The sequence below is a fragment of the Uranotaenia lowii genome, chromosome 2, assembly GCF_029784155.1.
Source record: "Uranotaenia lowii strain MFRU-FL chromosome 2, ASM2978415v1, whole genome shotgun sequence".
NCBI lineage: Eukaryota > Metazoa > Arthropoda > Insecta > Diptera > Culicidae > Uranotaenia > Uranotaenia lowii.
This window is the reverse complement of record NC_073692.1, coordinates 364,712,300-364,737,982: the sequence shown is the minus strand read 5'-3', so window position 1 is coordinate 364,737,982 and position 25,683 is coordinate 364,712,300. Positions and strand designations below refer to the sequence as shown.

At 39.9% G+C, this 25,683-nt stretch overlaps 2 protein-coding genes across 2 annotated transcripts in view; one reads left to right on the top strand and one right to left on the bottom strand.

The window, feature by feature from the left end:
- LOC129746026 (snRNA-activating protein complex subunit 1) overlaps window positions 1–25,683 on the top strand; it is a 57,853-nt gene that overhangs the window by 4,777 nt on the left and 27,393 nt on the right. Inside the window, exon 2 of the mRNA XM_055739445.1 lies at window positions 5,366–5,856. Within this exon, the coding sequence (XP_055595420.1) occupies window positions 5,366–5,856 (491 nt within the window). The remainder of the gene's footprint in view (window positions 1–5,365; window positions 5,857–25,683) is intronic.
- On the bottom strand, window positions 5,844–25,418 carry LOC129746027 (juvenile hormone esterase-like). Its single transcript, XM_055739446.1, has 4 exons — window positions 24,750–25,418; window positions 23,203–23,779; window positions 6,125–6,399; window positions 5,844–6,055 (listed from the first exon to the last, which is right to left on the bottom strand). Exons 1-4 carry the CDS (start codon window positions 25,388–25,390, stop codon window positions 5,893–5,895), a joined length of 1,656 nt encoding a protein of 551 aa, XP_055595421.1. The 5' UTR covers window positions 25,391–25,418; the 3' UTR covers window positions 5,844–5,892.

Here is a 25,683-nt window from a genome sequence, read left to right as displayed (position 1 = left end):
CATATCACTTAGCTTTATTTCCTGTATGGTTGAGCGCTGGGGCAAACATTTGATTTTTGTTCCGTTCTGCAAGCAGATTGGGAGAACGGATGAGACAGTAATGGGGACACAAGAAACCCGGATAGAAGTATTTCCAACATTTCCCAACTTCCCCAACACTATTTTCACTTTCACTATTTTCACAGGTAAAACACAAATATTCGGGGATTTGTCAGATATTTTGCCTTGCGGATGATATTCCAAAACCATAATACTTTTAACACCCCTGATAATTTCACCTCGAACGTTTTCCGGCACCTTGTACTCTTATTCTAGTTCCGTCGGATGGTGGACTTCAATTAGTGTCACTTGAATTCAGAGTTGCAAGATTTCAGATAATCATTTGAAATTGATACTCACCGTGATGAGTATCAATCAAGCAGCACAATGAATTTCGTTGTGATGCTCAAAGCTTTCGATGTCAAACGAAATTCACTGAGCATCACATCTAGAAAAAAATCAGAAATCCAGAATCCCATTAGAGAAATCTTCAGCTATGTTCCCCACTTTTTCCCCTACTATTTTTTGACAACAGTTAAATTTGTAACGAATCTATGGAATATTTGAATGTATCATATAATGTGATTAGCTTTTCACACTAGCGTCACGCCAAAATGAACGACTCCAAACGCTTTGATATAAAAAATAAGAGCGCTTTAATGATATGGAGTTTATTGAAACTTTTTAATATCGAAAGTGTTAAAGCTCGTGGTACCTATGTTTTAAAAAGTGTCTATGTACACAACACACTACCTTATAAATGTTGAGAACAACACTTTAATTTTATAATATTATTTGCAAATACGGCGCATTGGTACTAAACAATTCATAATTTAATAGTCAAGACGACTTAAATAAAAAAATATAAAATTCTGTCGTTGACGTTTTGTTGGTTTTCAAAATTAAAAGCAACAACATAATATGGGATTGAAAGCAACATTTCTAATCGATTTACTGGCTATTTGAAATAATTAAAATATGCTTAGTGAGCTTAGCTAATAGAAAAATCGATATTTGTTTTAACTCTCAAGGGCTGAAATTTTTACAAAAAAAGGTCAAAACTCTGATTTTTTTAGGTTTTTTTTTGTATTTTCTCGACTGTTGCATACAAAAAAATAAACATATGTTGAACTGTAATATGATCACAGTCATCAAATTTCATGCGGTCTCTTCTTCAGAGCATGTTGTGTACGAGTGAAAGATATCTAAATTTGGAAATATTAATAAAGATCATGTATTCTAACAAATATGCATCTTTACATTCAGAATTAAAACCTACTTTTTTAAATCAACTAAATGAAAAATTTAATTATAGATGCTGGGATTTCAGTGATAAGCTGTCCTTTGTTTCAACTTTTATTTAAATCTCTTTTCAAACGATCTTTTTTTAAACGTCCTTGGTCCTTGACATCGCTTTACTGTTCCAAAATACTCATTGGTAGTGCAATTTTCTGCCGAATTTTTGACAGTAATAGTCACTTAAAAACTGTAAAAGATCCGGAACGACCGTAGAGAAAACCAATTTTCGAAACCAATCTTAACATTCCCGATTTCACAAAAACGACTTCAAAATGATGTACTAGGCTGTGAATGATCAATTAACAGTCTAAACTAGCCATTTTAATAAAATTGAACAGTGTTTTTTCCAAGGGTTTCACGAATTTCTTTTAAAGGGCATTTTTAAACGTACTCAAAAATCGTTAAAAAAAAATCCAGCCATGATAATTAAAGAACAATTCATTTCTGATGCATGTGTCTAAAAGCTCATAAGATAATAATCAAAAAATTAGAAGTAAGGCCGCTTAACAAAAGAAGCGATTTTACAATTACTTCAAATGGTAGTACAATAATATTTGATCAATCTTTATATTCAATGGCACATTATTATTTCTGTCATATTCTTTTTTCTATTTAGAATTCTATAAATCTTCTGGAAACGCTCTAAATAGAATAAGTGAATTTATCGGACATTAGATAGGCTGGTATGAATCATATCCTACTTTTTGGTGCAACGATCATGTTTTCTACTTCAGAAATTTCCCACAGGGAATTTCAAACATCACGCGAGTCGAGATAATATTTGAAAAAGATCTGTAAGCCGGTGCAAATAAAACCGGCTTTCCTCCTCTTGAAAAAGAAAATCGTTAAAATGCATAAAAAATCATTAAAATGTCATTTTTAAATTGAAATAAAAAAGATTAACCGTTAGGATAGAAGCTACAAACCGCCGCTTTCATTTGAAAGGGAAAATTTTGATATTTCTTTGTTACTTTTTATTTGGTTCATAAATGCTTTTCATATGTGGTCGATTCCAGCCGGTTGCATAAGCTGGGATGCCATGCGTTTTATTTGGAATGGTTTTTCGATGGTAACAATCTTTTTTTAATTTTTATATTTTAAAATTTAATTTGTTTGGAAGATTAAGAAACTATTTTCTTCATTTATATTAAAACTCTACATAGCTACCTTTAAATGTCAACTTCGTTTTTAAGGTTGCCGCTACAAGTAAAAGCAAAGCATACTTCGAATGCTATAAATAAAATCATAAAACTTTTTTCTGCAAAATTGACAAAAAAACTTTCGGTAATTCAAAAATACTAAATTTGTAAAATTAGGCCCGGTGGATCCTTATAATTTTAATTCTTTTAATGTTTTCCAGCTTAGTTTTCTTTGCGGTACTTTTTGTGTTAATATTTATAATAATCAAATATTTAGCTATTCAGATTTTGCTATATTTTTTTATAGTTTCTTGTAATGTCCAGAAAATTTGAGATGTTTTTTTCTGGCAAGCACACTAAGCCATTGGGGGTTTTTTGATGAATTTTGAGCTTGGGCATTTCAATGTTTGCGGTTCTTTTCCATGATTGCAAAACTTTGCATCATCGTTTTTACGAGATTTAAAAGTGCATTACTGTAGGAAATACAACTTCATAACTTGCATGTCTTAAATCCTTTGAATACGAGCGAGACTCATCAACATATTTGGTCATAAAAACTTTTTGCTCATTCTGTAAAACTTTCATTTAACTAAGACATAAATATTATAATCAGATTCTTACAAGTCATGATACATTCTTCAGAAAGATGTTTTAAAGTCAAAACTTTCATTCACAATCAACGTTAACATTTCACACTGAGATTCAAAAAGGAAGAACCTCACTCGATAAAATATTTACTGAACGAGAATTTACAACTTTGCTTAAGACAGAAATAAAAAAAACGACATCATCCTGATTGTACTGGGCTTTTAATAGAATTTTCTTTAAAAAAATGTTTAAAAAAAAGTATAACTGGCCTTTAACATTCATCAAGTATAAATGACAGTTTTTAAAAAGCCGTGGTTCAGCTTTCTCTGAACTATAAAACTTGTTTCATTGTTCAAGAGCTTGCACAAATATTATTCCATAGCATCTCTGCCTTCCAAAAAGTAGTTTTTCTGCTCGTGATTCTCAGTCTGAGAAAGCGTTGACATTCAAGACAAGAACCGTTTGTGATACTCACGATGAGATTACCTAGCATCACACTGAGATTCAAAAAGGGAAAATCTCACTCAAAAAAATCTCAATCTCATGAGATTTCGCAACCTTGCTTGAATTTCAATGAAAAGAATAAGTTTTACAAAAAATTCTACAGACGAAATCGCACAAATTTTCTGCGGACGAAAAAAAACGCGTGCGTTGCAACCGAGTCAACGCCTACTTCCGTAAAATTGAAAATTGAATACGAATTAAGTAAAAACAATGAAACGAGAACGTAAAAATTGGAATAATAAATATTATTTCTTACTCGAACTAAAAATTATTTAGAAATTAAAAAAATTTAAAAGCCATACTACAAATTTTGGAAATTCAAGAAAAAAACTACACATTATAATAAATAATTCAGAATTTAAAGTTTATATTGAAATGTGTTAATATAATTTTTTTAAAAATTGTACTTTATAAATTCAATAAAAAATTATAGAACTCCGAATTAAAAAAAAATTAATTCTGATATCGTAAGTCACAAAAATCATGAAAGTTTTGTATTGGTATTTGTAATTTATAGAATTTGAAAAATCACAAATTTACAAATAATTGAATATGAAAATTTATAATTCTGTATAACAAATTACTAAACTTTCAAATTTCCATATTATAAATTTACAAATTATTAGCAAACTTTAAAATTTAAATTTTTTAAAATTAAAATGTAAAACAAATTCACAAATTTTTAAACTAAGGTACACCGGGGTAAGTGGAGACGCGGGGTAAGTGGGGACGGTGGCTATTAAAACAATACTGTGAACTATTTTTTCAAACTTTTAATGCAGAATGTTAAATTTACTTGTAATCTATCCAATAACTGTAAAAGAGATACGGTTCCGACAATTGCGGATGTTTACGGTGACTTTTTGTAAATTTTCTATTTTTAACTACGATGTGGAGTTGATGTGCATTTTTTTCAATCGCAAATTTCTCGTAAACTAGCTAGCTGCTGACGAAAAACTCTACATTGAAACAATCCTTACATTCGAAACAACCAGTTAGGAAAATAAACGACAGTTTAAAATTGAGAAAAAGGGATTTATTTGCAAAAGTCTAAAATTTTGTCTCCAAACCCTATCCGGGGTAAGTGGGGACGGCTTTATACATACTTGATGTTGACACATTTTTTCAATTTTCTTTCCTTTGTTCAATACAATTTAGCTTTATTTAGCATTCAGATCATGAAAAGTTGGGAAAAGTACTTGTTTTTCCTGAAATAAGTATTTCGATAATATCGGATTACACACAATAATCATCGAAAGATGCCTTATTTATAATACCATGAACTTTTTTCAAAATTTCGAACGGATCGAGCAATAAAGTAACGTATTCAACCAAAAAAACACAAATTTGTTGAAAATTTCCCGAGAAATCAAAGGGAAAATCTACCGTCCCCACTTACCCCATAAAGCGGGGTAAGTGAAGACACTAGCAGGCCATTACAATTTACATGATAACTTTTTTCACTTTGCGTCTATCAAGCTCATCTCTTCAGCATTTGTGAACAACATGTTCTGCATCACATTGAACGCGGTTTTATTAAAATTTACCCACTGCTTATTTTTTTAATGATTTTTTAAAGTTGAACTATACGAAAAACCGTCCCTTCTTACCCCGGTGTACCTTATAAAATTTACACATTTCCATATTATAAATTCAAAATTTAAAAATCTAAAAATTTACAAATTTTCAAATTTACAAATTAACAAATTTACAAATTCCCAAATTTACAAATTTAATAAATAACAAGTTCACAAGTTTACGAAGTCTAAACAATTTGACTTTATCATATCTTCCAGCGGCCGAAACACGGACACCGAGCTGATAGAATTCATCAACGAGGGGCTGCTGATCAGTAAATACATTTTCCTGAAAGCCAAAAAGCCACTGGAAAAAGTGGGAGCATTCTATCTGCTCTACACCTTGTACTTCAAACAACCGACCAACATGTTCTGTAAGATCCGGGTAACGCTGAATCAGTGGCAGGAGATGAAGGATTTTGTGCAACAACCCGTTCCGGAACGGGAGTGCCATCAGATAGCGGCCATTTTTTGGAAAATGTTCATCGCCGAAGCGTTTCGGTTTGTGGTGGACGATCGGGAGCACGGTTATGATCCGTTTTTCATCAAAGGTCTTCAGTCGAGTAGGTACGACGAGCGCGTTTGTGAGTCGTTCAAAATCATCAAGGAAGCCGAGAAGGATTTCAAGGCGATGAAATCCAATACCGGACTGTTTACGGCCCTAGATGCCCTCGAGATGGGATACAACGAAATGAAGGAGTCGTTGGATGGTAAGTTCAAATTTTGTTTATTTTTTTCTTTTAGATTTACTTGCTTGGTAATGGGAATAGTTTATCCCAAAATTCGAAGCGATCGGTTAATAACCCCATCTCCATTGTGAGATTCTTATCAATGTTCAGATAGTTATCCGTTTCACTGGTTACCGGCAACCAATTCGGCGTCACGTCTATCTCAGCGTTATTTGGATCTCTGAAACAAAATGCAAGAAGTTGTACTATTCCAAAAGTATGGGGAAAAGCGTTATATTGATCTACTAACCCAGTTTTCGCGAAAGCCACCCACATGCCGGTCATGTGGCGAACGATCAAATCTTCAGGGTCAGTAGCATTGAAGATGGGTGCCCTCGGGGGAATTGAGAATAGGTACAGCAGATCGTCGTGATGAACGGCTCCGTAGGGAGTCTTTTCGTCCGGGTAGTAGAAGAATGAATACCTTCCTACGTAGGAAAATTTGTATTTATATACCGTGGTGTATCGGGCTGCTAGCTGGGTAAAACGGTGAACCGGGAAACCTATGAGGCTGTCAGCGAAAAGCTGCAATTGAAAGATAATTGAAAAATTATTGCAAAATTCAGTTACAAAATGTTTGGCATTATTCCGACAATACTGCACAGGTTGTATGAACAGCCCCTTTGGCCGATCCTTGACTCTGAATTTGGTACCTGAAATCAATTTCTCGTCTAAGGATGGTATTCGAAAAAAAAAATGCAACACTTTGATCTGTGAATAACTTTCCAGTTTACACAAAATATAAACTTTGTAGGACCTATTTAAGTGATTTACTGTGAAGTCGGTAGCATTTTGAGGCAGTCTTCTGTGTATATTCATTCATCCATCGTGTCAATTGTTATGAAACACTGAGTTATTTGCACATTCCACAGATCGTTATTCCTAGTCCACACTCCACAACTTGAACTGCGATTTCGGTTGCAGAGACTTGTTTATGTTTACTCTTGGTTGCCGAAGGTCTTCCATATTTGTCGGGAGACTTGAGACGAGTATTTCATCAAATGTATTATGTTTATAGCACCAAATCGAATAGCGACAGCAGGACTAGCGACGCTTTTTTACTAGCGAGATTCCTGTCATTCGCAGGTTTGTTATTCTTTTTTCAGTCCAGTAGGCGATTTCAATGTAGTACTCGAACATTGTTTACGTTATTTACTGTACATTTTCCCTAGGTCATCAATCGCATGCTTCAAGTTTCCTAGGAAATTCGCGATGCGTCGTTATTAATTTCAACGTCGCGACGTATGCGACGTGTCGCTAGTAGGCAAAGCTGCTTTGATTACTAGCGCTCATATTTTGATTTTTTTCTGCATGCATAATAAACATAAACAAGTGTCAGCAACCAATATCGCAATCCAAGTTGCCTGATGTGGACTAGGCTTTAGCCTTCTCAAGTATTAGACATAAAATTTTCAATGTTTTTTCCCTGTTTATCTCCGGAAAATGCAGGCGTTTCTTGCCAACGAAAAGTTTCTGGCTGGAAACCTGCCAAGTAACCGTTAAAAAGTTCGTTTCGCTGTCCATTACGAAATTTTCCAAAATATCTCCTCACTATCAGTCTAAATATGTTGCGCACGATTTGACCACCTTATTTTGCCGCCAAAGATGGTTCTTAGCACTCGTCGCTTGAATACACCGAGTTTGCGCAGGTCCTACTCGAGCAATATCCACGTCTCGTGCCCGTAGACGACAACTAGTCTAATGAGCGTTGTATATAGGCTGCCTAACTCGTCGTCAGATCTCACGGCTGGTTCATTGTCTGCGGTCACCAGTGAGCCGAGATAGAAAAAGTCTTCGACTATTTCCAGCTTGTCGCCGTCGATCGTGACCTTGTTATTAGTGTACAAGCGGGCTCGGTCGGTCTCGGATCCGCAGGCCAGCTTATACCAGCCAGCATACCAATTTCAAGGATGGGGGATCCCAATCCACCTTGAGGCCACAAAGCCCCCACGCCCAAGCAAAATTATGGACGCTCTCTTCCCACCTGGATGGATACTTAAGGATTGCATGGTGAAGTTCAGTTCCTGATCCTAAGTACTCAAGAAAACTACTAACTACCCAGCAACCCTTTTGTTGTTTCTAAATCCGTTGACCAAGTTGTCGGGCTGATTTACGGAGCAAACCCTTTTAACAACGGAGAAGCTAATCTGCTTAAAATCAAAAGCATTAAAAAGGCCAATAACTTTCAAGGATATAAACTCACAACGCAACTATCAGCCATACCAGTACAGGAATCAACCACCGAAACAGAAACTGACAACTCAGAAACCAGCCAAAAGAAATTCAACTCCAAAGAAACATTGCCGCGAATCAGACTCCAAACCAGGCCCATCCAAACCCTGCAATACCCAATCCCCCATTCAACAACAAATTCCATTAGTCATGGCTTTCAACTTCAACAATAGCTACCTACAAAATTAGTTCATCGATTAATAACAACTGTCCCAAAAACAATAGACCGTTTAATTCCTCTACTCAAAAAAATTAAATATGCTATGCAATTCAATGGAATCTCTATGGCATAAGGACTCGCTTATCAGAGTTTCAACTAATTACCACCCAGTACTCCCCAATCAAAATTGCTTTGCAATAAACTTGAGCACCATCACACGCCATTCCATTAATCTACGAAAAGGATATCATCTAAATCTTTATCACCAACCAGACCTACAAGGAGCTGGAATTTCCGTCAAAATTGAATACCCTTTCGCACACCTCCCCATCAATTCATCTCTAAACGTAGTTGCCATCCGCCTTAACTCTCCTAACTAGATTTCAATCGTTTCACTCTATATCTCCCCCAAAGTGTCAAGTGAAGAATTTAGAAACCAATTAGAAAATATATTGAGTCAAGTACCTGCACCTGTCCTCCTTCTGGGTAACTTGTGGCCAGTAAGTTTACTTACTGCTTGGTGGAAAAAGGATCATAATGACGCGTGTTGGAACGCGTGTCAAGGAAGTGTCTTAGTGAGTAAGGAAGGAGGATCACCCTAAAATTCCCGTGCACAGAGGTAGCCAACTACTTAGGTCAACTCACCGAAATATGGCAAGAGATGGCGCTAGTAGTCGTGCGCATCGGAAACGCACTAGCAACGCATCAACGAATACAATATAGCATGGTGAACGGAGAGACAACTACAAAGCCGCTAGCTTGCGTATGGGGTCAAAGATCTTGCTCTGAAACGGCCTCACTTTGAATGGATCTCTTGAGCAGACCACAGCCTTGCTTTAGTTCAATAGATAAAGCAACTAGGTAATAGCACAGAGAACAGAGTTCGAGCTGGAGCTCAACACGTGTGTGTGAATACCAACCTAAGTTTCAAACCAAATGCGTAAGTGGACTTACATACATAAGATGTCGCTACCAGTACACCTATTTTTGTTTTCATTTTTTCGACACGCTTAGAAATTAATACTCATCGCTTATCTCAAAGGAGGCCAGTGCAATGTATGACAGTAACACAAATTTTGGTGTAATAAATTTTAAAACATCATGATTTTAAAAAAATGCAAATCATATTTCAATCACAATTGAACGCTGTCATATGCCCCATATTGTTCAAACAATTTTGGCGCTGAATTAAAAGTTGAATTCCAAGTGTTAAAGTATGTGTTGGGATTTTACTATCAGTTAACAGTTTTCTAGAACAGAAAATGTGAACATAAATGTTATAATTGTAAACTATGGCTCGATATTCTGGTTGATGTTACCTGAAATCGATAGATGAGGACTTGTAACTCAGGGTTTGTGATCAGTAGAAATGATTAAAGTTATTAATAAACATGAGTTACAAGATAACATCAACCGGAATACCGACCCATCATTACCAATTACAACATTTATGTTCACATTCTCTGTTCTAGAAAACTATTTACTGACAGACATACTTTAAAACTTGGAATTCAACTTTTAATTCAACGCCAATATTGATTGAACAATATGGGGCATATGCTGGGACATATGACAGCGATTAAAGTATGATTGAAATATGATTTGCATTTTTTTTAAATCAAGATGTTCTTAAAATTTGTGTTCGTTACATCGAAAAGGTTTACCATAGCGCGCCATCTGGTTGTGGATATCACCTCTTCGACCATTAATTGTACCCCTCGTCCGTCAACGCTCGATCAACGAATCAAGGAGAAACGCAAAAATATTGTAAAACGGGCTGCACTTCCGCCAAAGAGATTATAAAAGGAAGAAGGTGACAGCCCGAATCTCCTCTTTGCTCTGATTGGCCAGCGAGATACACCAATGCGGGAGTTTGTTTATATTTTGAATACAGTTTAATAAAAATTTAATTTTAAGCTAAAGGTGAAGAAATTGAAGAGCTAAATAAAAGAAAATTTAGAAGTAAAAGTTAAAAGAAAGTTACATTAATAAAGTGTATGAACTATTCGGGAAATAAAGTGAATATTAATTAATTGGACTTACCTGTGTTGTGTGATACCGAAAGAAAGGAAGAAGAGCGACACTTACCTTGAACCGTGGGAACCTGAAAAGGAAATTATACTTACCTGGGAATCCGGAACGTGAAGCTGAAAAGAAGTGAGTGCGAAATTCTACTGCTGCCTGCTATCGACATATGGTCCTTCGAGCCGGATGCACGTCGAAACTCCGTGCATTAATCATCTGAACGCCGTCATCCTCACCTGGCAAGAATCACGTGTCTGGAACCGAGCAATTTCTATCATCTACACGAGTCCTCAAGGCGATCCTGGTGTTATTCTAATTTACAAGGCATAGAATTGCCTTAAAAAGGTAATTACCATTCCAACCCCTTTACTTTTCCACGTTTTGTGCTACCTGGTCGCTTTTTGCAGCCCACGATGTCCAACGATCGTCGTCTCAAAAACCTAAGGACCCGGCACAGAAGTTTGCTGGCATCCTTCTCTAACATCCGGGCATTCGTTGAAACTTACGACGAAGAACAACACGAATGTCAAGTTGCTGGTCGTCTAGAGCACCTGGTGTCGTTGTGGAATGATTTCAACGGAGTGCAAGCGGAGTTAGAAACTCTGGATGAAGCTGAGATCGACAACCATCTGAAGCAACGCATCGAGTTCGAATCTTCATTTTTCGAAGTCAAGGGATTTCTGTTATCGAAAAATAAACATTCTCCGTCGACGCCAGCATCGTCATCCTCTCATTCTGCGCCTCATAGCCCTGCTTGGTCGTCACACGTAAGACTACCCGACGTGAAACTTCCGGTCTTCAGCGGTAGCATCGACAGTTGGCTCAATTTTCATGACTTGTTCGTCTCGCTGGTCCACTCTTCTCACGAACTGTCGAATATCCAAAAATTCTATTACCTCCGCTCTTCGCTAAGTGGAGAAGCCTTGAAGCTGATCCAAACAATCAACATCAGCGCAAACAACTACATCGTCGCTTGGACCCTTTTGGTTGAGCACTATCAGAAGCCTGCACGGTTGAAGCAATCGTATGTGGATTCCTTGTTCGAGTTTTCTACTTTGAAGCGTGAATCATCTACGGAACTGCGTTTTCTTGTCGAAAGGTTTGAAGCAAATGTGAAAGTCCTTAAGCAACTGGGGGAGAAAACGCAATTTTGGGACATCCTTTTGATAAGAATGCTTAGCATCAGACTCGACCCGACTACTAGACGTGACTGGGAAGAACACTCATCAACTTTATCGACTGTTACTTTCCACGACCTCACGGAATTCATCCAGCGACGTGCCAGTGTCCTTGAAGCCCTTTCGAAAAACGTAGAACCAGTATCGAACAATGTCGTCAAGAAACCTCCTACGCGCGTGATCGCCAGCCATGGAGCAAATCATTCCAATTTTCGAAAGTGTGTAGTTTGTTCCGACCACCATCCGCTATATTTATGCTCGACCTTTTCAAAGTTTAGTCTCGAAGAGAAGGAGAGGGAAGTCCGCCAACACCAGCTGTGTCGAAACTGTCTCAGAAAGGGCCACCAGGTTAAGGATTGTTCTTCAACAAGTGCCTGCAGATACTGCCGAAACCGTCACCACTCGCAACTTTGTTCTACTGGAATCTCCAAGACTTCCGACACAACGAAGCAACGACAACCAACTACTTCTTCGAACCCACCGCCGTCAGTGTCACTCCCTGCTGCTTCAACCGAGGCTCCATGTTTCACAACATCCAAAAACAACCGCAAAACTATTCTCCTGGCAACTGCATTACTCACCCTCGTCGATGACAACGGAACAGAGCACGTAGCCCGAGCACTTCTCGACTCCGGAAGTGAATCTTGTTTCATCACGCAATCTTTCTCTCAGCTGATCAAGGTCCATCGCCAAAAGCTGAACTGTCCCATCGTCGGAATCGGCCAGTCCACAACGCAAGCTCGCTTCAAAATTCGTTCTTCTATTCGCTCCCGTGTGTGCCAGTACTCCACCACATTAGACTTTCTTGTGTTGCCAAAGGTTACTGTAGATCTCCCATCAACCGAAATAAACGCATCATCGTTGAAGATTCCACCTGGAATAGAGCTAGCCGATCCGTCCTTCCACAAAACCAGTCGAATCGATATGATTTTAGGCGCAGAAATCTTTTTTGAGCTGTTCGAAACCTCCGGAAGAATCAATCTTGGTGATGGCCAACCAACGCTCATCAATTCTGTCTTCGGCTGGGTTGTCTCGGGTGAGTGCGAACAACTTTCACCAACCCGACCAATTGTGGCAAATCTTGCAACGATCAGTGACCTCAACAATCTCATGGAGCGGTTTTGGTCAATTGAAGACGACAGCTCCTCGCCAAGCTACTCCGTCGAAGAAGCAGCTTGCGAAACTCACTTTCAGCAGAACGTCAAGCGCACTCCAGAAGGCCGATACTGCGTCCGTTTACCCGTCAAGAATAACGTCCTCGATAATCTCAGCGACAATCGCCGAACTGCTCTGCGACGCTTCCACATGCTCGAGAACAAGCTCAACCGCGACGAGGGTCTTAAGCAACAATACGACAGCTTCATGAAGGAGTACGAATCACTGGGCCACATGCAGAAGGTATTCGACTACGAGCAACCACCCACACCTTGCTATCATTTACCCCATCACGCTGTTATCCGTGAAGACAGCACCACGACGAAAGTACGCGTTGTCTTTGACGCATCATGCAAAACTCCCAGTGGCCCTTCCCTAAACAACGCTCTAATGGTCGGACCCATCGTACAGCAAGACCTACGCTCTATTATCATGCGCTCCAGAATCCGGCCGATCATGCTGCTAGCTGACATCAAGCAGATGTACAGACAAATTCTCGTCGACGAAGGTGACACCCCCTTGCAGCGAATAGTGTGGCGAACCTCACCCGAGGCACCAATGCAGACCTACGAACTGAAGACGGTGACGTATGGGACAGCGAGCGCTCCCTACTTGGCTACGAGAGTACTGCAACAGCTGGCAGAGGATGAACATGAGAGGTTCCCCCGAGCAGCGAAAGTTCTCAGAAGGGACTTTTACGTCGACGATCTTTTCTCTGGGGCCGATTCGATCCAAGACGCCATCAATCTCCAAAAACAGCTTGACCAGTTACTTCGCAAGGGATGCTTCGAGCTTCGCAAATGGGCTTCCAACGTAGCTGCTGTTCTTAAGGATGTCTCTCCAGAAAACCGGGCGGTCCAATCTTCAGTAGATCTCGACCGAGATCAGTGCCTGAAAACGCTTGGCTTACACTGGGAGCCAGCACCGGATCACCTACGCTACCGAATCAACCTCCCCGAGTCTCCACCGGAACAACCGTTGACCAAACGCATCGCACTGTCACATATTGCTCGCCTTTTCGATCCCCTCGGACTTCTGGGTCCAGTAGTCACTTCCGCCAAGCTTTTCATGCAAGCCCTATGGGGCTTGAAAAACGACGACGGTAAATGCTGGGACTGGGACCAAGAACTTCCGTCTGCGGCCACATCCTTTTGGAAATCGTACCACTCCCAACTTATCCTACTTAACGAACTTCGAATAGAACGTTGCATTTTGCATTCAAATCCAACCTCAGTGCAACTTCATATCTTCTCCGACGCTTCTGAGCGTGCATACGGCGCATGCGCTTATGTTCGTTCCACCGATTCTTCAGACCTCGTAAAAGTTGCACTTCTAACAGCTCGATCAAAAGTCGCACCCCTGCATCGTCAAAGTATCCCACGTCTCGAGCTCTGTGGTGCACTTATTGCCGCCGAACTTTACAAGAAAGTCATGCTATCGCTTCAGCTTCAACCAGAAACCTTCTTTTGGGTCGATTCAACGACGGTCCTCCACTGGCTCAAATCTGCTCCATCATCCTGGGTGACCTTCGTAGCGAACCGGGTGTCGAAGATACAACTCGCCACCGAGAATTGCTCCTGGAACCACGTTCCAGGATATGAAAACCCAGCAGACCTTCTATCACGCGGCACGACAGCTGAAACTCTCCTCCAGTCCGACCTGTGGTGGCATGGGCCTGATTGGTTAAAATGCGGCGCACATAAATGGCCAACTCAACAACACATCAGCCAATACAATTCTGAAGTCCTTCAAGAAGCACGAAAAACACCAATTTCTGTCATCACTGCAACTTCTATGGAATCCTTCATCAACGATCTTACTGAACGGTTTTCCTCACTTCGCCGAATGATCAACACCATCGCTTACTGTAGGCGATTGAGACTCAAGAAAATCGATCGTCCTAGCAGCACAATATTGTCTTGTGAGGAAATCAAAGCATCCGAAAATGCACTCATTTCACTTGTCCAACAGCAGGAGTTCAGCAGCGAATGGTCACAGCTACAACAAGGCAAACCTGTCCCAACAAAGTCCCGCCTCAGATGGTTCCATCCGTTTCTGTCTGAATCTCGAGTCATTCGGATTGGGGGCAGGCTCAGTCATGCAACGTTACCCTACAACACCAGACATCAAATCCTGCTACCAGGCACACACCGTTTTTCCAAGCTCCTAGTTCAACATCACCACGCGAAACATCTACACGCTGCACCGCAGCTTCTCATCAGCTTACTTCGAACCCAGTATTGGATAATAGGGGCCAGGGACTTAGCAAAGCGAGTCGTACATGCTTGCGTGATTTGCTTTAGAGCCCGTCCAAAACAACTAGAGCAGTTCATGGGGGACTTACCAGCCAATCGTGTGAACATGGCCCGGCCGTTCGCGATCACCGGTATCGATTATTGGGGACCCATCCAGATCCAACCATCTCATCGTCGTGCTGCTCCTAGGAAAGTCTATGTGGCAGTCTTCGTATGCTTCTGTACGAAAGCTGTCCACATTGAACTTGTCTCTGACCTCACCGCTGCCAAGTTCATACAAGCTTTACAGCGCTTCGTCTCTCGCCGTGGGTTGTGCTCTGAAATCTACAGCGACAACGGTCGCAATTTCGTCGGCGCTGCTAACGAATTACGGCAAATAGTTCGCAGCAAGGAGCACCAAAAAGCGCTGGCGGAGGAATGCACCAACAACGGTATAAGGTGGCACTTTAATCCACCTAAGGCTTCGCACTTTGGTGGTCTATGGGAGGCCGCAATCGCTTCAGCTCAAAAACACTTTCTTCGTGTAATTGGAAATCACACTCTGCCGTACGACGAAATGGAAACTCTTCTAGCGCAAATTGAGAGTTGCTTAAATTCCCGACCGATATCATCATTAAGCGATGATCCATCTGACTTCGATCCTCTGACACCGGGGCACTTTTTAGTTGGTGGTGCCTTAAAAGCAGTCCCTCAATTAGACCTGTCCTCCATTCCCTACAATCGGCTCAACAATTGGCATCGCACGCAGAAGCTCCTACAGGACATTTGGAAGCGCTGGCAACTTGAGTACGTGTCAACCCTCCAGCAACGTTCGAAATGGTACAAGCCGCCCGTCATCATCCAAAAAGGTTGCCTGGCACTTCTCAAGGATGAAAACTCACCACCGATGAGCTGGAAGCTGGCTCGAATCACCGATCTGCATCCCGGACCAGACGGAATTACGAGAGTCGTAACACTTCGCACATCCAACAGCATCTTTACTCGACCGGTGGCAAAAATCTGCTTGCTACCTATTGAAACACCATCCGCTGGAACAACTTCTCCGCAAAGCAGCAACGCAACTCCTGATTCGCCGATGAAATGCAGCAACTAAGCACGAGCCAACACAACCTACCTGAAATTATGAACATACAAGGCATTTTCTAATATGGAAAAGGTGAGAACCAGTCCAAATTAGCTTAATTTCATCCTCGCAGGTCTACGCTATGTTTGTTTTTATCTTGTTTCAAGCAACATCATCGATTTATTGACGTTCGACATCAAAACAACCCTATTTCATCGACAAATCCGAGGGATAGACCACTAGCTGAAAAGGTTTCATCGACAATCTGTCAGAAATGAACATTTCTGAAGGGGCCAGCATGTTCGTTACATCGAAAAGGTTTACCATAGCGCGCCATCTGGTTGTGGATATCACCTCTTCGACCATTAATTGTACCCCTCGTCCGTCAACGCTCGATCAACGAATCAAGGAGAAACGCAAAAATATTGTAAAACGGGCTGCACTTCCGCCAAAGAGATTATAAAAGGAAGAAGGTGACAGCCCGAATCTCCTCTTTGCTCTGATTGGCCAGCGAGATACACCAATGCGGGAGTTTGTTTATATTTTGAATACAGTTTAATAAAAATTTAATTTTAAGCTAAAGGTGAAGAAATTGAAGAGCTAAATAAAAGAAAATTTAGAAGTAAAAGTTAAAAGAAAGTTACATTAATAAAGTGTATGAACTATTCGGGAAATAAAGTGAATATTAATTAATTGGACTTACCTGTGTTGTGTGATACCGAAAGAAAGGAAGAAGAGCGACACTTACCTTGAACCGTGGGAACCTGAAAAGGAAATTATACTTACCTGGGAATCCGGAACGTGAAGCTGAAAAGAAGTGAGTGCGAAATTCTACTGCTGCCTGCTATCGACAATTTGTTACACAAAAAGTTGTGTTACTCTCATACTTTGCAATGGCCTCATTTGAGATAAGCTATGAGTATTAATTTCTAAGCGTGTCGAAAAAATGGAAAAATATGTGTACTGGTAGCGACATCTTATGAATGTTAGTCCACTTGCGAATTTGGTTTGAAACTTAGGTGGGTATTCTCACACACGATTTCAACAAATTTTTGTTCGGGGCCCGATGTCTGTTCTCTGTGGTAATAGTCATTTTGATCCCCATACCAGGCAACACACTAAAATGGCAAATATTTTTCCCATCATGTCCCTACAGGACCCCGATTTCCTAGTTAGAAAAATCTAATCTGCGGTGCTGTGCTCAACGATCCGGCCCAACCGACGAGCGGTGCCGTAACCCCAATTCCCGCCTTACAGGCGCCTTTCGACCGTTCACTATCCACGCGTGAGTTTCTTATGCAGACGAACACCTACAACGTCGATAGACCCACCTTCGTGCCTGGTTCAGCACCCAAGGTGGAACCAGGTACGCCAATTGTCGAGCTGCTTAGATAGCTAATGCTAGTCAGGGGAGTAAGCCACCTGATCCGGAGCCGATCAACGTAAGTGCTATCCCACCGCAGCCTTCACAACACGTAAGAACTGCAGACTAACAACCTCCTACGACGTCGATAGACTCGTCTTCGTGCCGGTTCAGTACCCAAGGTGGGACCAGGTACGCCGGTTGCCACGTTCCTACGATAATCGGCATTTATTAATTTAAGCCGACTGATCCGGAACGGATCCCCGTTATTGCTGTCTCGCCGGGGCACGCCCTTCGGTGTTCTGGTGGCCAGGTCCGAGCGCCATCGGTCGGAATTAGAAAACAACCCACGAGTCACCCGGATCTGACCCTCACCTCGTTGAATAAACGTACTATCTCTGGACCAAGCCTGGTTCACGCCGTCTATCCCACTGGTCAACCCGCATTACTACGTCAACCCTAAGGACAACCAACAACTTTTGGGGGGAAGAAAAGTGTTCCACAAGCCGTGTTCGGGAAACAATAAAGTGGGAATTTGACTGAGCTTATTGAAGTGTTTCCTTGACTCCAGATTTCAAGTGTTGCCGAGCCTGAGCCATGAAAAGGGGGCTGGGGGGAGGGGTGTTCTTTCTCGACTGAGCATTTTGGGAGAACCGATGATTACAGACTTTAATGCTCACTCTACAGAATGGTGTTGTTCCTGCACCGACAGAAAACGATCGTTACTTGAAGAAAAATTTGACCATCCTCAACAACTCTCCTCCCACACGAATCTGCCCCGTTACCGGTAACACATCTCTATAGATCATAGCATTGTTTCCTGGAATATGGGCTCTAAATTCAATTGAAAAGTCCTGGATGACTGCTTCGGCATGGATTGTTTCCCTATCTGGAACACTCGACTCCCGGCTCCATCATCAGACTTTGGTGGAAATATGATGGTGCCGATTTGATTGGATACCATATAGACCTGGAACGAAGTCTACAAAGAGAACCCCCACTCAACACAGATACTTTTTCCAAACTACTCAGCGACACAGCCCTATAAAGCACATTCCACATAACCACCGGAGTTCCCGGTAGACCTTCGGTCCCCTGGTAGAACTCACAAGTCTGAAAAGCGGTCAAACTTCGTCGAAAAAAAAATGAGATTTTTCAAACGTCTTGACAACGGCAATGTACGCAAGGATACTGCCTTTCTGGAGTTTAAGGCAGCACGTTCGTCCGCCCGTTCCGTTGTCAAAAAAGCCAAACAGGATTGCTGGAAACCGGTTTTGGAAGAAATCAACCCAACCACCCCCTCTTCCAAACTATGGGAAAAAATCAAACGTCTCAATGGTATCAAAAGAACCAGTCGATTCCATCTACTCCTCAACCAACAATACACCAATGATCCTGCAATACTTGCGGACTCCTTTTGTCAATTTTTCTCTTCCATCTCCTCGGATCACAACTCTCAACATGCTACAGTAGACTTCTCCACCAACCTACACCTTGACTTTAACACTGATTTCAGCAAAAAAAAAGCTGGATAAGACCATTGAAAAAGGAAAAGGACTCTCTGCCGGAATGGATGAAATTGGGTATCCTTTTCTAAGAAATCTTCCACCCTTAGGGAAGGCTATTTTCCTCAACATCCTTAATGAGATCTGGCTCAGTGGAGATATTCCCAACCAATGGGAACAAGGACTGGATTTTCATGTTCCTCCCGAAAAAAAATGTCTCAAAATCTCATACAAACTTTAGGCTCGTTGAGCGACCCCTTCCCGTGATCTGATCTGACCCAAATTTGACATGAGACCTTGTACTAGGGCTAAAATCAATTTAAGCCTGCAGCGCATAACATTTCACTTGAAATTTCCTATACAAATTTGGGGTAGTCCATAGGTCGGCAACCTGCGGCTCCCGAGCCGCATGCGGCTCTTTGGATGTAAATCTGTGGCTCTTTGGCTCACTGCGCAAATACTAAATATTCATCAAATAAAATCTAAAAAAAAATGATTTACCGATAATTGAATCTTGTAACCTGGAAGGTTGCCGAAAAAAAATCTGTGTTTTTGGGAAAAAAAAATCCGACATTCTGTGATTTTACCCAAAAATTCTGTGATGGTTTTCTGTGATGCTTTTTCCTGTAATTTTACTTAAAAATTCTGTGTTCTGTGACACAGATTCTGTGAAGAAAATTTGCTATAAACTCAGTGAAATTGCAGGTTTTTCTATTGTTTCGGCAACCTTGCCTGGAACACGGATTTTTATAGGTTAAGAAAAATAGCTTTTAAGATTGCATCCGTTCTAGGAACAAGCGGAAATGACAAAATAGCAAAATTTGATTATGTTGAAGTCTAATTTTACATTTTTTTGCTTTTCACCGTTTCAAGCATCAGCATAGAGATCAAGATTTAATTTATCATTAATATTAAATGCAAACAATAACTATTTTTTCAATCAACAAAAGATAAAATTAACTTATTTATTTCCAAAACGCTTGTTTAAATATTTTTTTATCAATCAATCACACAAGTTTAGCTGTTGCTAACAGGATAATCAATATAAATAATTTTTTTACGTAAAAGTTCTTAGTCAGTTTCTGTTTTGTTATTAAACAACGTATACCTCATTAAGTTTAATGATTGCCCTTTTTAACCGGGCTTGTCCGGATTTTTTAAAGAAATTGAGAAATAGCAAATCCTGTCCGGTTGCCTGGATATCGAGGGAATAAGCCTAGTTTTCTCCCAGATTATTAATCATTTTTCCAAAATTCCAAATCTTGAACTTGTTTGAACAAAATCAATTCGATTTTTTTTTTGAATTTTGAGATAAGTTGTGTCTTGTTAAAAATTATTTTTTATGTGTTTATTTCTCAGCTTTTCTTCACATTTTTATGACAAATATCCAGATTTTGGCTGAATTTGCCTGGTTATTGCCCGGTTATGAGTTTAAAATTTAGAAACTCAATACCCGGATTTGCCCCCAGCTTGGATACGTACAAAAAAAAACTGAAAAGCTTACTCATGACCTAAAGAATAAAAAAGTAAATAGATACATGGAATTAAAATTCAAAATTCCAAAACTATGGATTGAGAATTACAAATAAAAGTGTACTCCCCGATCCAGTTTTTTAATAATTAAATTGTATGTATTTCAAAAAGTAAACCTTAGAGTCTTTGAACACATTTAAACTTTTAAGTCTTATATTTATGCCTGTAGCCAAGATTTGCCAAAGGCTCTCAAATTTTGAACAAAGTTCTATATTTTTCCCCATTTTTGATTTAGAGTTTATCACCGTTCATTTATTTTTAATATTTTTGTTTCGATTTTTAAAAGTAGGTATCCTTTAACTGATCTTGCCAGTAAAAATTAGCTGTTTCTCTATTATTTGTCGCGAAATTTCAATGTAGGCTACGAAATCAGATTTATACTGATCAAAGCACAGAATTTTTCCAGTAATCTAAACTTTAGATAGCATTGATAAATAATCTTCAATGTATTGAATTTCATTCTTTATTCAATTGGACACACAATACTGAAGAATAACATGTGACATAATATGAGATTTTTGAAATTATCCAGATTCAGAAAATTCTGAAGACTCGTTCGCTGTACGTCATGAATTTTTAAAGTTCTAAATTTGTTATGACATATGTAGCGAGTTGAGATCAAAATATTTCAGCTACAAAACTTCAGTTGAATTTAGCCTCATATTACTGGATTTGTGAAAGGATTAGCTAAAACTAAGGAGATGTCATAAAAACCACGATAGTTTAAAGCAATTTTTTCCCCTTTACTATTATGTTTAAAGCTTATCTTTGCCGAAGAAGTTATAAATATTCTTCTTATGTTAATATGTTCAAATCATTTACTTTAACATCTTTCAAAGTATTCATTTAAGCTTAATATGGAGTTAAAATTTTCTTGACCCGATGTTTGAAAAGCATTAAAATTGATATATAATCGAACCATGTTCGATAACCATTTTCTTGTTGGTTAATAGAAAAAAAATTAAAATAAATGTCCAGGATTTCGAAAAAAAACTCTAATGGGTTTAACATAGTTTTTGTGAAACTCATGTTTCCTAATTATTCATATAATTTGTGTTTTTTGTTTTATAAACAAAAATATAATAAATCTTAAAATGTGGCTCTTTCAAACCCTACAATTTTGAAAATTTGAAGTTTTTGGCTCTTCCGACTCAAAAGGTTGCCGACCACTGGGGTAGTCTAATACAGAGCTTCCTAACAAACAGGACAGAGAGAGTACCTGGGTCATACATGACGGAGTACTCCAAGGTTCGGTGATCGCTTCAACTCTTTTCCTGATTGGCTTATAATCCGTTTTTAGGATCGTTCCTGAAGATACCAAAATATTGGCCTACGCTGACGACCTCATCTTAATATCATCTTCTCCCTACTCCCGCATTACTCGAAAAAAGCTTCAACTAGCCGTCGAGAAGATTTCCAACTGGGCTTCTACAGTTGGATTCACCTTTGCACCGAAGAAATGCAAACTGATGCATCTAGGTCTAAATGGAAATAGATTGCGTAAGATTCCTCCGCTGAAAATTCAGAACCAAAACATTCCCCTGGTTCGGTCAGCCCGAATTCTTGGGGTCTGGATAGAAGACCAACTTCGTTTCACAAAACACATCAACTGAGTCCGAAACGCCGCTAAAGGAAAGCTGAATATCCTCAAAAAACTCTTATCCTCAAACTGGGCGGGATCACGCTCTTCATTACATCTTTTTGTCCACGGATGGTTGCTACCAACAATTCTCCATGGAGTCGGATTATTTTGCAGCGGACCCGAAAACACATTGAAAAAACTGGAACCTTTGTACAACCAGGCGATCCGTTACATAAGCGGTTGTTTCAAGAGTAGAGTTTCAAGAGATTCCATCAATGATGGCGAAAATCGGGCAGTTACCGTTTGAATACATCCTTGCAAATGCTCATTCTATCAAGACTACCAGATGGTTATCGTTGAATCGTAATCGGAAAGTGCCTATGGTTCATCGTGCCCAAATATTTTTGAACAGAATCCAAGCCTCAATAGCCGATATCTGTCCTGGGTACGATCCAAGGTTGCATATATGGAATTCGTTCATTCCCAAAGTAGACCTGTCTCTGCTTTCCAAAATAAAGGCTGGCACTAATCCGTTCTATGTGTTGCCCTCCATTTTTACCATCTTACTGAAAGTAAATACAAAAACGTCCCAAGGTTTTACACCGATGGATCAAAAACGCTCGATGGGAGAGTAGACTGTATTACGAGCAAGAACATGAATATTTCACTTCCTCTGCCATCTATATGCACGGCTGTCAGCTGTCCAAAATTATTGCCCAACTACGCGATCCGTGATCTTCTCGGATTCAGCAAGTGTTTTGAAAGCTGTTTTGGTTGGAAACATTAAACATCCATGGATAATTACTCTGACTGAAGTCGCCATTAAAAATGGTATAACGCTCTGTGCTGGATTCCTGGACACTCAAAAATTGCCGACAATGAACGAGCGGACCACCTTGCGGCAGCTGGTAGTCAACTCGATCCCCAAACCCAAACGATCCCCCCTCCTGACGCTTTGCAATGGGCCCATCACATAAGCATGAGCCCAGACCTGGAACAGTATATCCAAGAATTAATTAAATTCTTTCTTCGATCAGAGAATGGGGTTGAAGGTAGAATGGGAAATTACATACAGAGCTTCTTAACATGACGATAAAATATGATGACCAAAAACCAACAATAAATTCCAAAAGGAAGTTTTATTCGGGATCGGGAAATCTAAGTTATTCCTTCAATATTAAATTCATTTTTACTCCAAAATTACATACCTTATAACTATCATGCATTCGGAAACATAGCAAACAAACTATTTAAAAAAAAATGAATCTCCTACTTACATAATTCAAACCCTGGAGGGATCGATTTATACTGAGTGGCTCATCGTCGAGAAACCGCTCCCGCAACAGTCGGCTCCGGTTGATCGATTCCTCCGTGTGTCTTTCGTACAGGAACAAAATCGGTGCCAGCGTATCAAAATTTTCATCCAACTCGTTTCGTAAAGTTTCATTCCTTAGGAAACTAACCGCAGGACCAGCGAATTCATCCTTCGTTATACCTGCCAGAAGGGGAATCTTCATAAAGTTCCCCTTAAGGTAAGCTTCCGTTGGATCCTGATCAAGGAATCTCTCCTGTCCAAAGTCTGGTTCAATTACTGCTTTCCACAGCAGAACTGGATTCCACGATATTACAAACATGTGTTCTAGACTGTCGGCAAAATCCGAGAATGGTTTCCGGCGAAGGCATTCGACCATTTCCTGGGTTGATTTGATATCACATCCCAACAGGATAGCTTGCTTCCGGGCGAGTTCGATTTGTTCCGTTGGCACTGTGGCTTGGCTCGTGGAAGCGGCACTCATCACAATAGCTTTGTGGAACAATCCTCGAGACATGGGTGATATCATATGAAGAGTTGTACTTAAAGCTTAGTTCTTTTAGAAATGGGACACTTTCATTTGCTAATAGCTCGTTAACTAGTTATTGGATATTGAAATTTTTGACAGCATTTTGTTGCCTGTAAAAAGTACTATTCGGACTATTTTTTTCAAAATTTAAAATTTACGGGTTTTTGAGATATGTACGATGCAAGAGAAAAAGAAAAAAATAATTTTGCACAGTTTCCTTGAAAATACGTCATTATCAAATTGATAGCTGACAAAACCGTTGATTATTCAAAGATTTACTGAGTTTTTGTGGTGGATAAGTATACAAACACTGTCAATAATGTCCACAAAGTTCAAATCAAGCATTGGAGAGAAGCACATGATCGGCAACAACGGTAAGGATCATCAAGGAAGTCATGTCTCATACCAGCATTTTTAATTTTCAATAAACGAAAAACTAAGGGTAGATCGCTGAAATGTCCAAAACAATTTTCTCCGATAAGCTGAAAGTGTTGCCTAGTGATGACTCATTGAAATCCAACCTCAAACAACCATTTTTGATAGTTCCAAAGCTCTTAAGCTGTAAAACCGATACCGAAATAAAAACGTTCAAAAATGTGGTCAAAAATAATCAAATTTGTTCATTTCGAAACAACTGTATCCACTAAAATGCTTCCAGTTTCCAGTTTCCAGAGAAGTATTGGACCAAAAAGGATCAGAAATAGAAGAAGGAGGGTGAAGCCACCTAAAATATAGATTTTACGAAGTATAGCTTGGAGAAACTGATCAATACTATGACTGAAAAAAGTGTGCGCCGGCCAATGGGAGATACCAAGAATAAAGTAGAAATTTCTTTAACGAAAAACGGTAAATATTTTTTTTCAAATTTTTTCATGAAAGATCATAACATTAACTTCTTTTTCTTCATAGAAAGTATTTCGATCAAACGAATGGTTTTTTAGATACAGGCATTCGTAACTGTCCCATTTCTAAAAGAACTAAGCTTTAGTGCCCCTGCACTGTATCCCATTAGAGTTACTGAGTTGGGATTTCCTCCAAAGCTAGAGATGTGATCCCGAACCCATTTCAATGCCATGACTTGATCTTTGAAGCCAGCATTCCCGGGACACTCCCGCGTTCCGGTACTCATGAATCCCAGCGAACCCAGTCGATAATTTATGGTTACCAACACAATGTCTTGATCCATCAAATACTGGGGTCCAGCATTATTGTGACTTTGTCCGGAGAAAGCGTAAAATCCTCCCGGATGCATATAAACAATCACGTCCTGGGGTCGAATTCGAATCAACTCGCCCGGAATCAATCGGGAGTAAACGTTCAACCGAAGACAATCTTCCGAAACTTCGCTCCTATTGTAGGCCGGCTGTGGACACATGGGTCCATCTTCGGTAGCGTCCAATATTTCGGTCCACGATCCGATGGGTTGGGGCGCTGCGAATCTTAGAGGACCGACTGGAGGTTCTGCGTAACGGATTCCTCTGAAGGCGACAAATCGATTCCCCAATCTGGAAGTCAATACACTTCCTTTGATACTGCCTAGACCGATATGGACAATCGGTGGATCGGACTCAGGAATCGATTGAACGAGATCAATCGCCAAAATGAGTAAAACAACACAGCGCATTTTAACTTTTCAATGTTCTCAGCAAAACGAATGATCACAAACTGTCGATTATCAGAAGTTTCGCAATGCATAATATGCATCTGTTAGGTAATAGATGCGAGTCATACAGTCTGAGGGGAAGCACCTTGATAGCCGCAAGTTTGTTGGGCGAAATACCTGGAAATACTCTACGTGATCAATATGAAATTATGAGAACGGAACATTAAGGTAGCAGCCAAATGGGTCATTCATGTCGAACTTCGAAAACCGATCATATACCTAATTTTTGGAGATCGGCCCAAAAACTGACTTGT

Excerpts from the sequence above, each read along its gene's own strand:
- LOC129746027 (XM_055739446.1), bottom strand. The coding sequence starts at position 25,390 with ATGCGCTGTGTTGTTTTACTCATTTTGGCGATTGATCTCGTTCAATCG. Across the intron at positions 23,780-24,749 it reads TACAGTGCAGGGGCACTAAA|TACAACTCTTCATATGATAT; the intron begins GCTTAGTTCTTT and ends CTAAGCTTTAAG. Across the intron at positions 6,400-23,202 it reads CCCTCCAGGGTTTGAATTAT|CTTTTCGCTGACAGCCTCAT; the intron begins GTAAGTAGGAGA and ends TTTCAATTGCAG.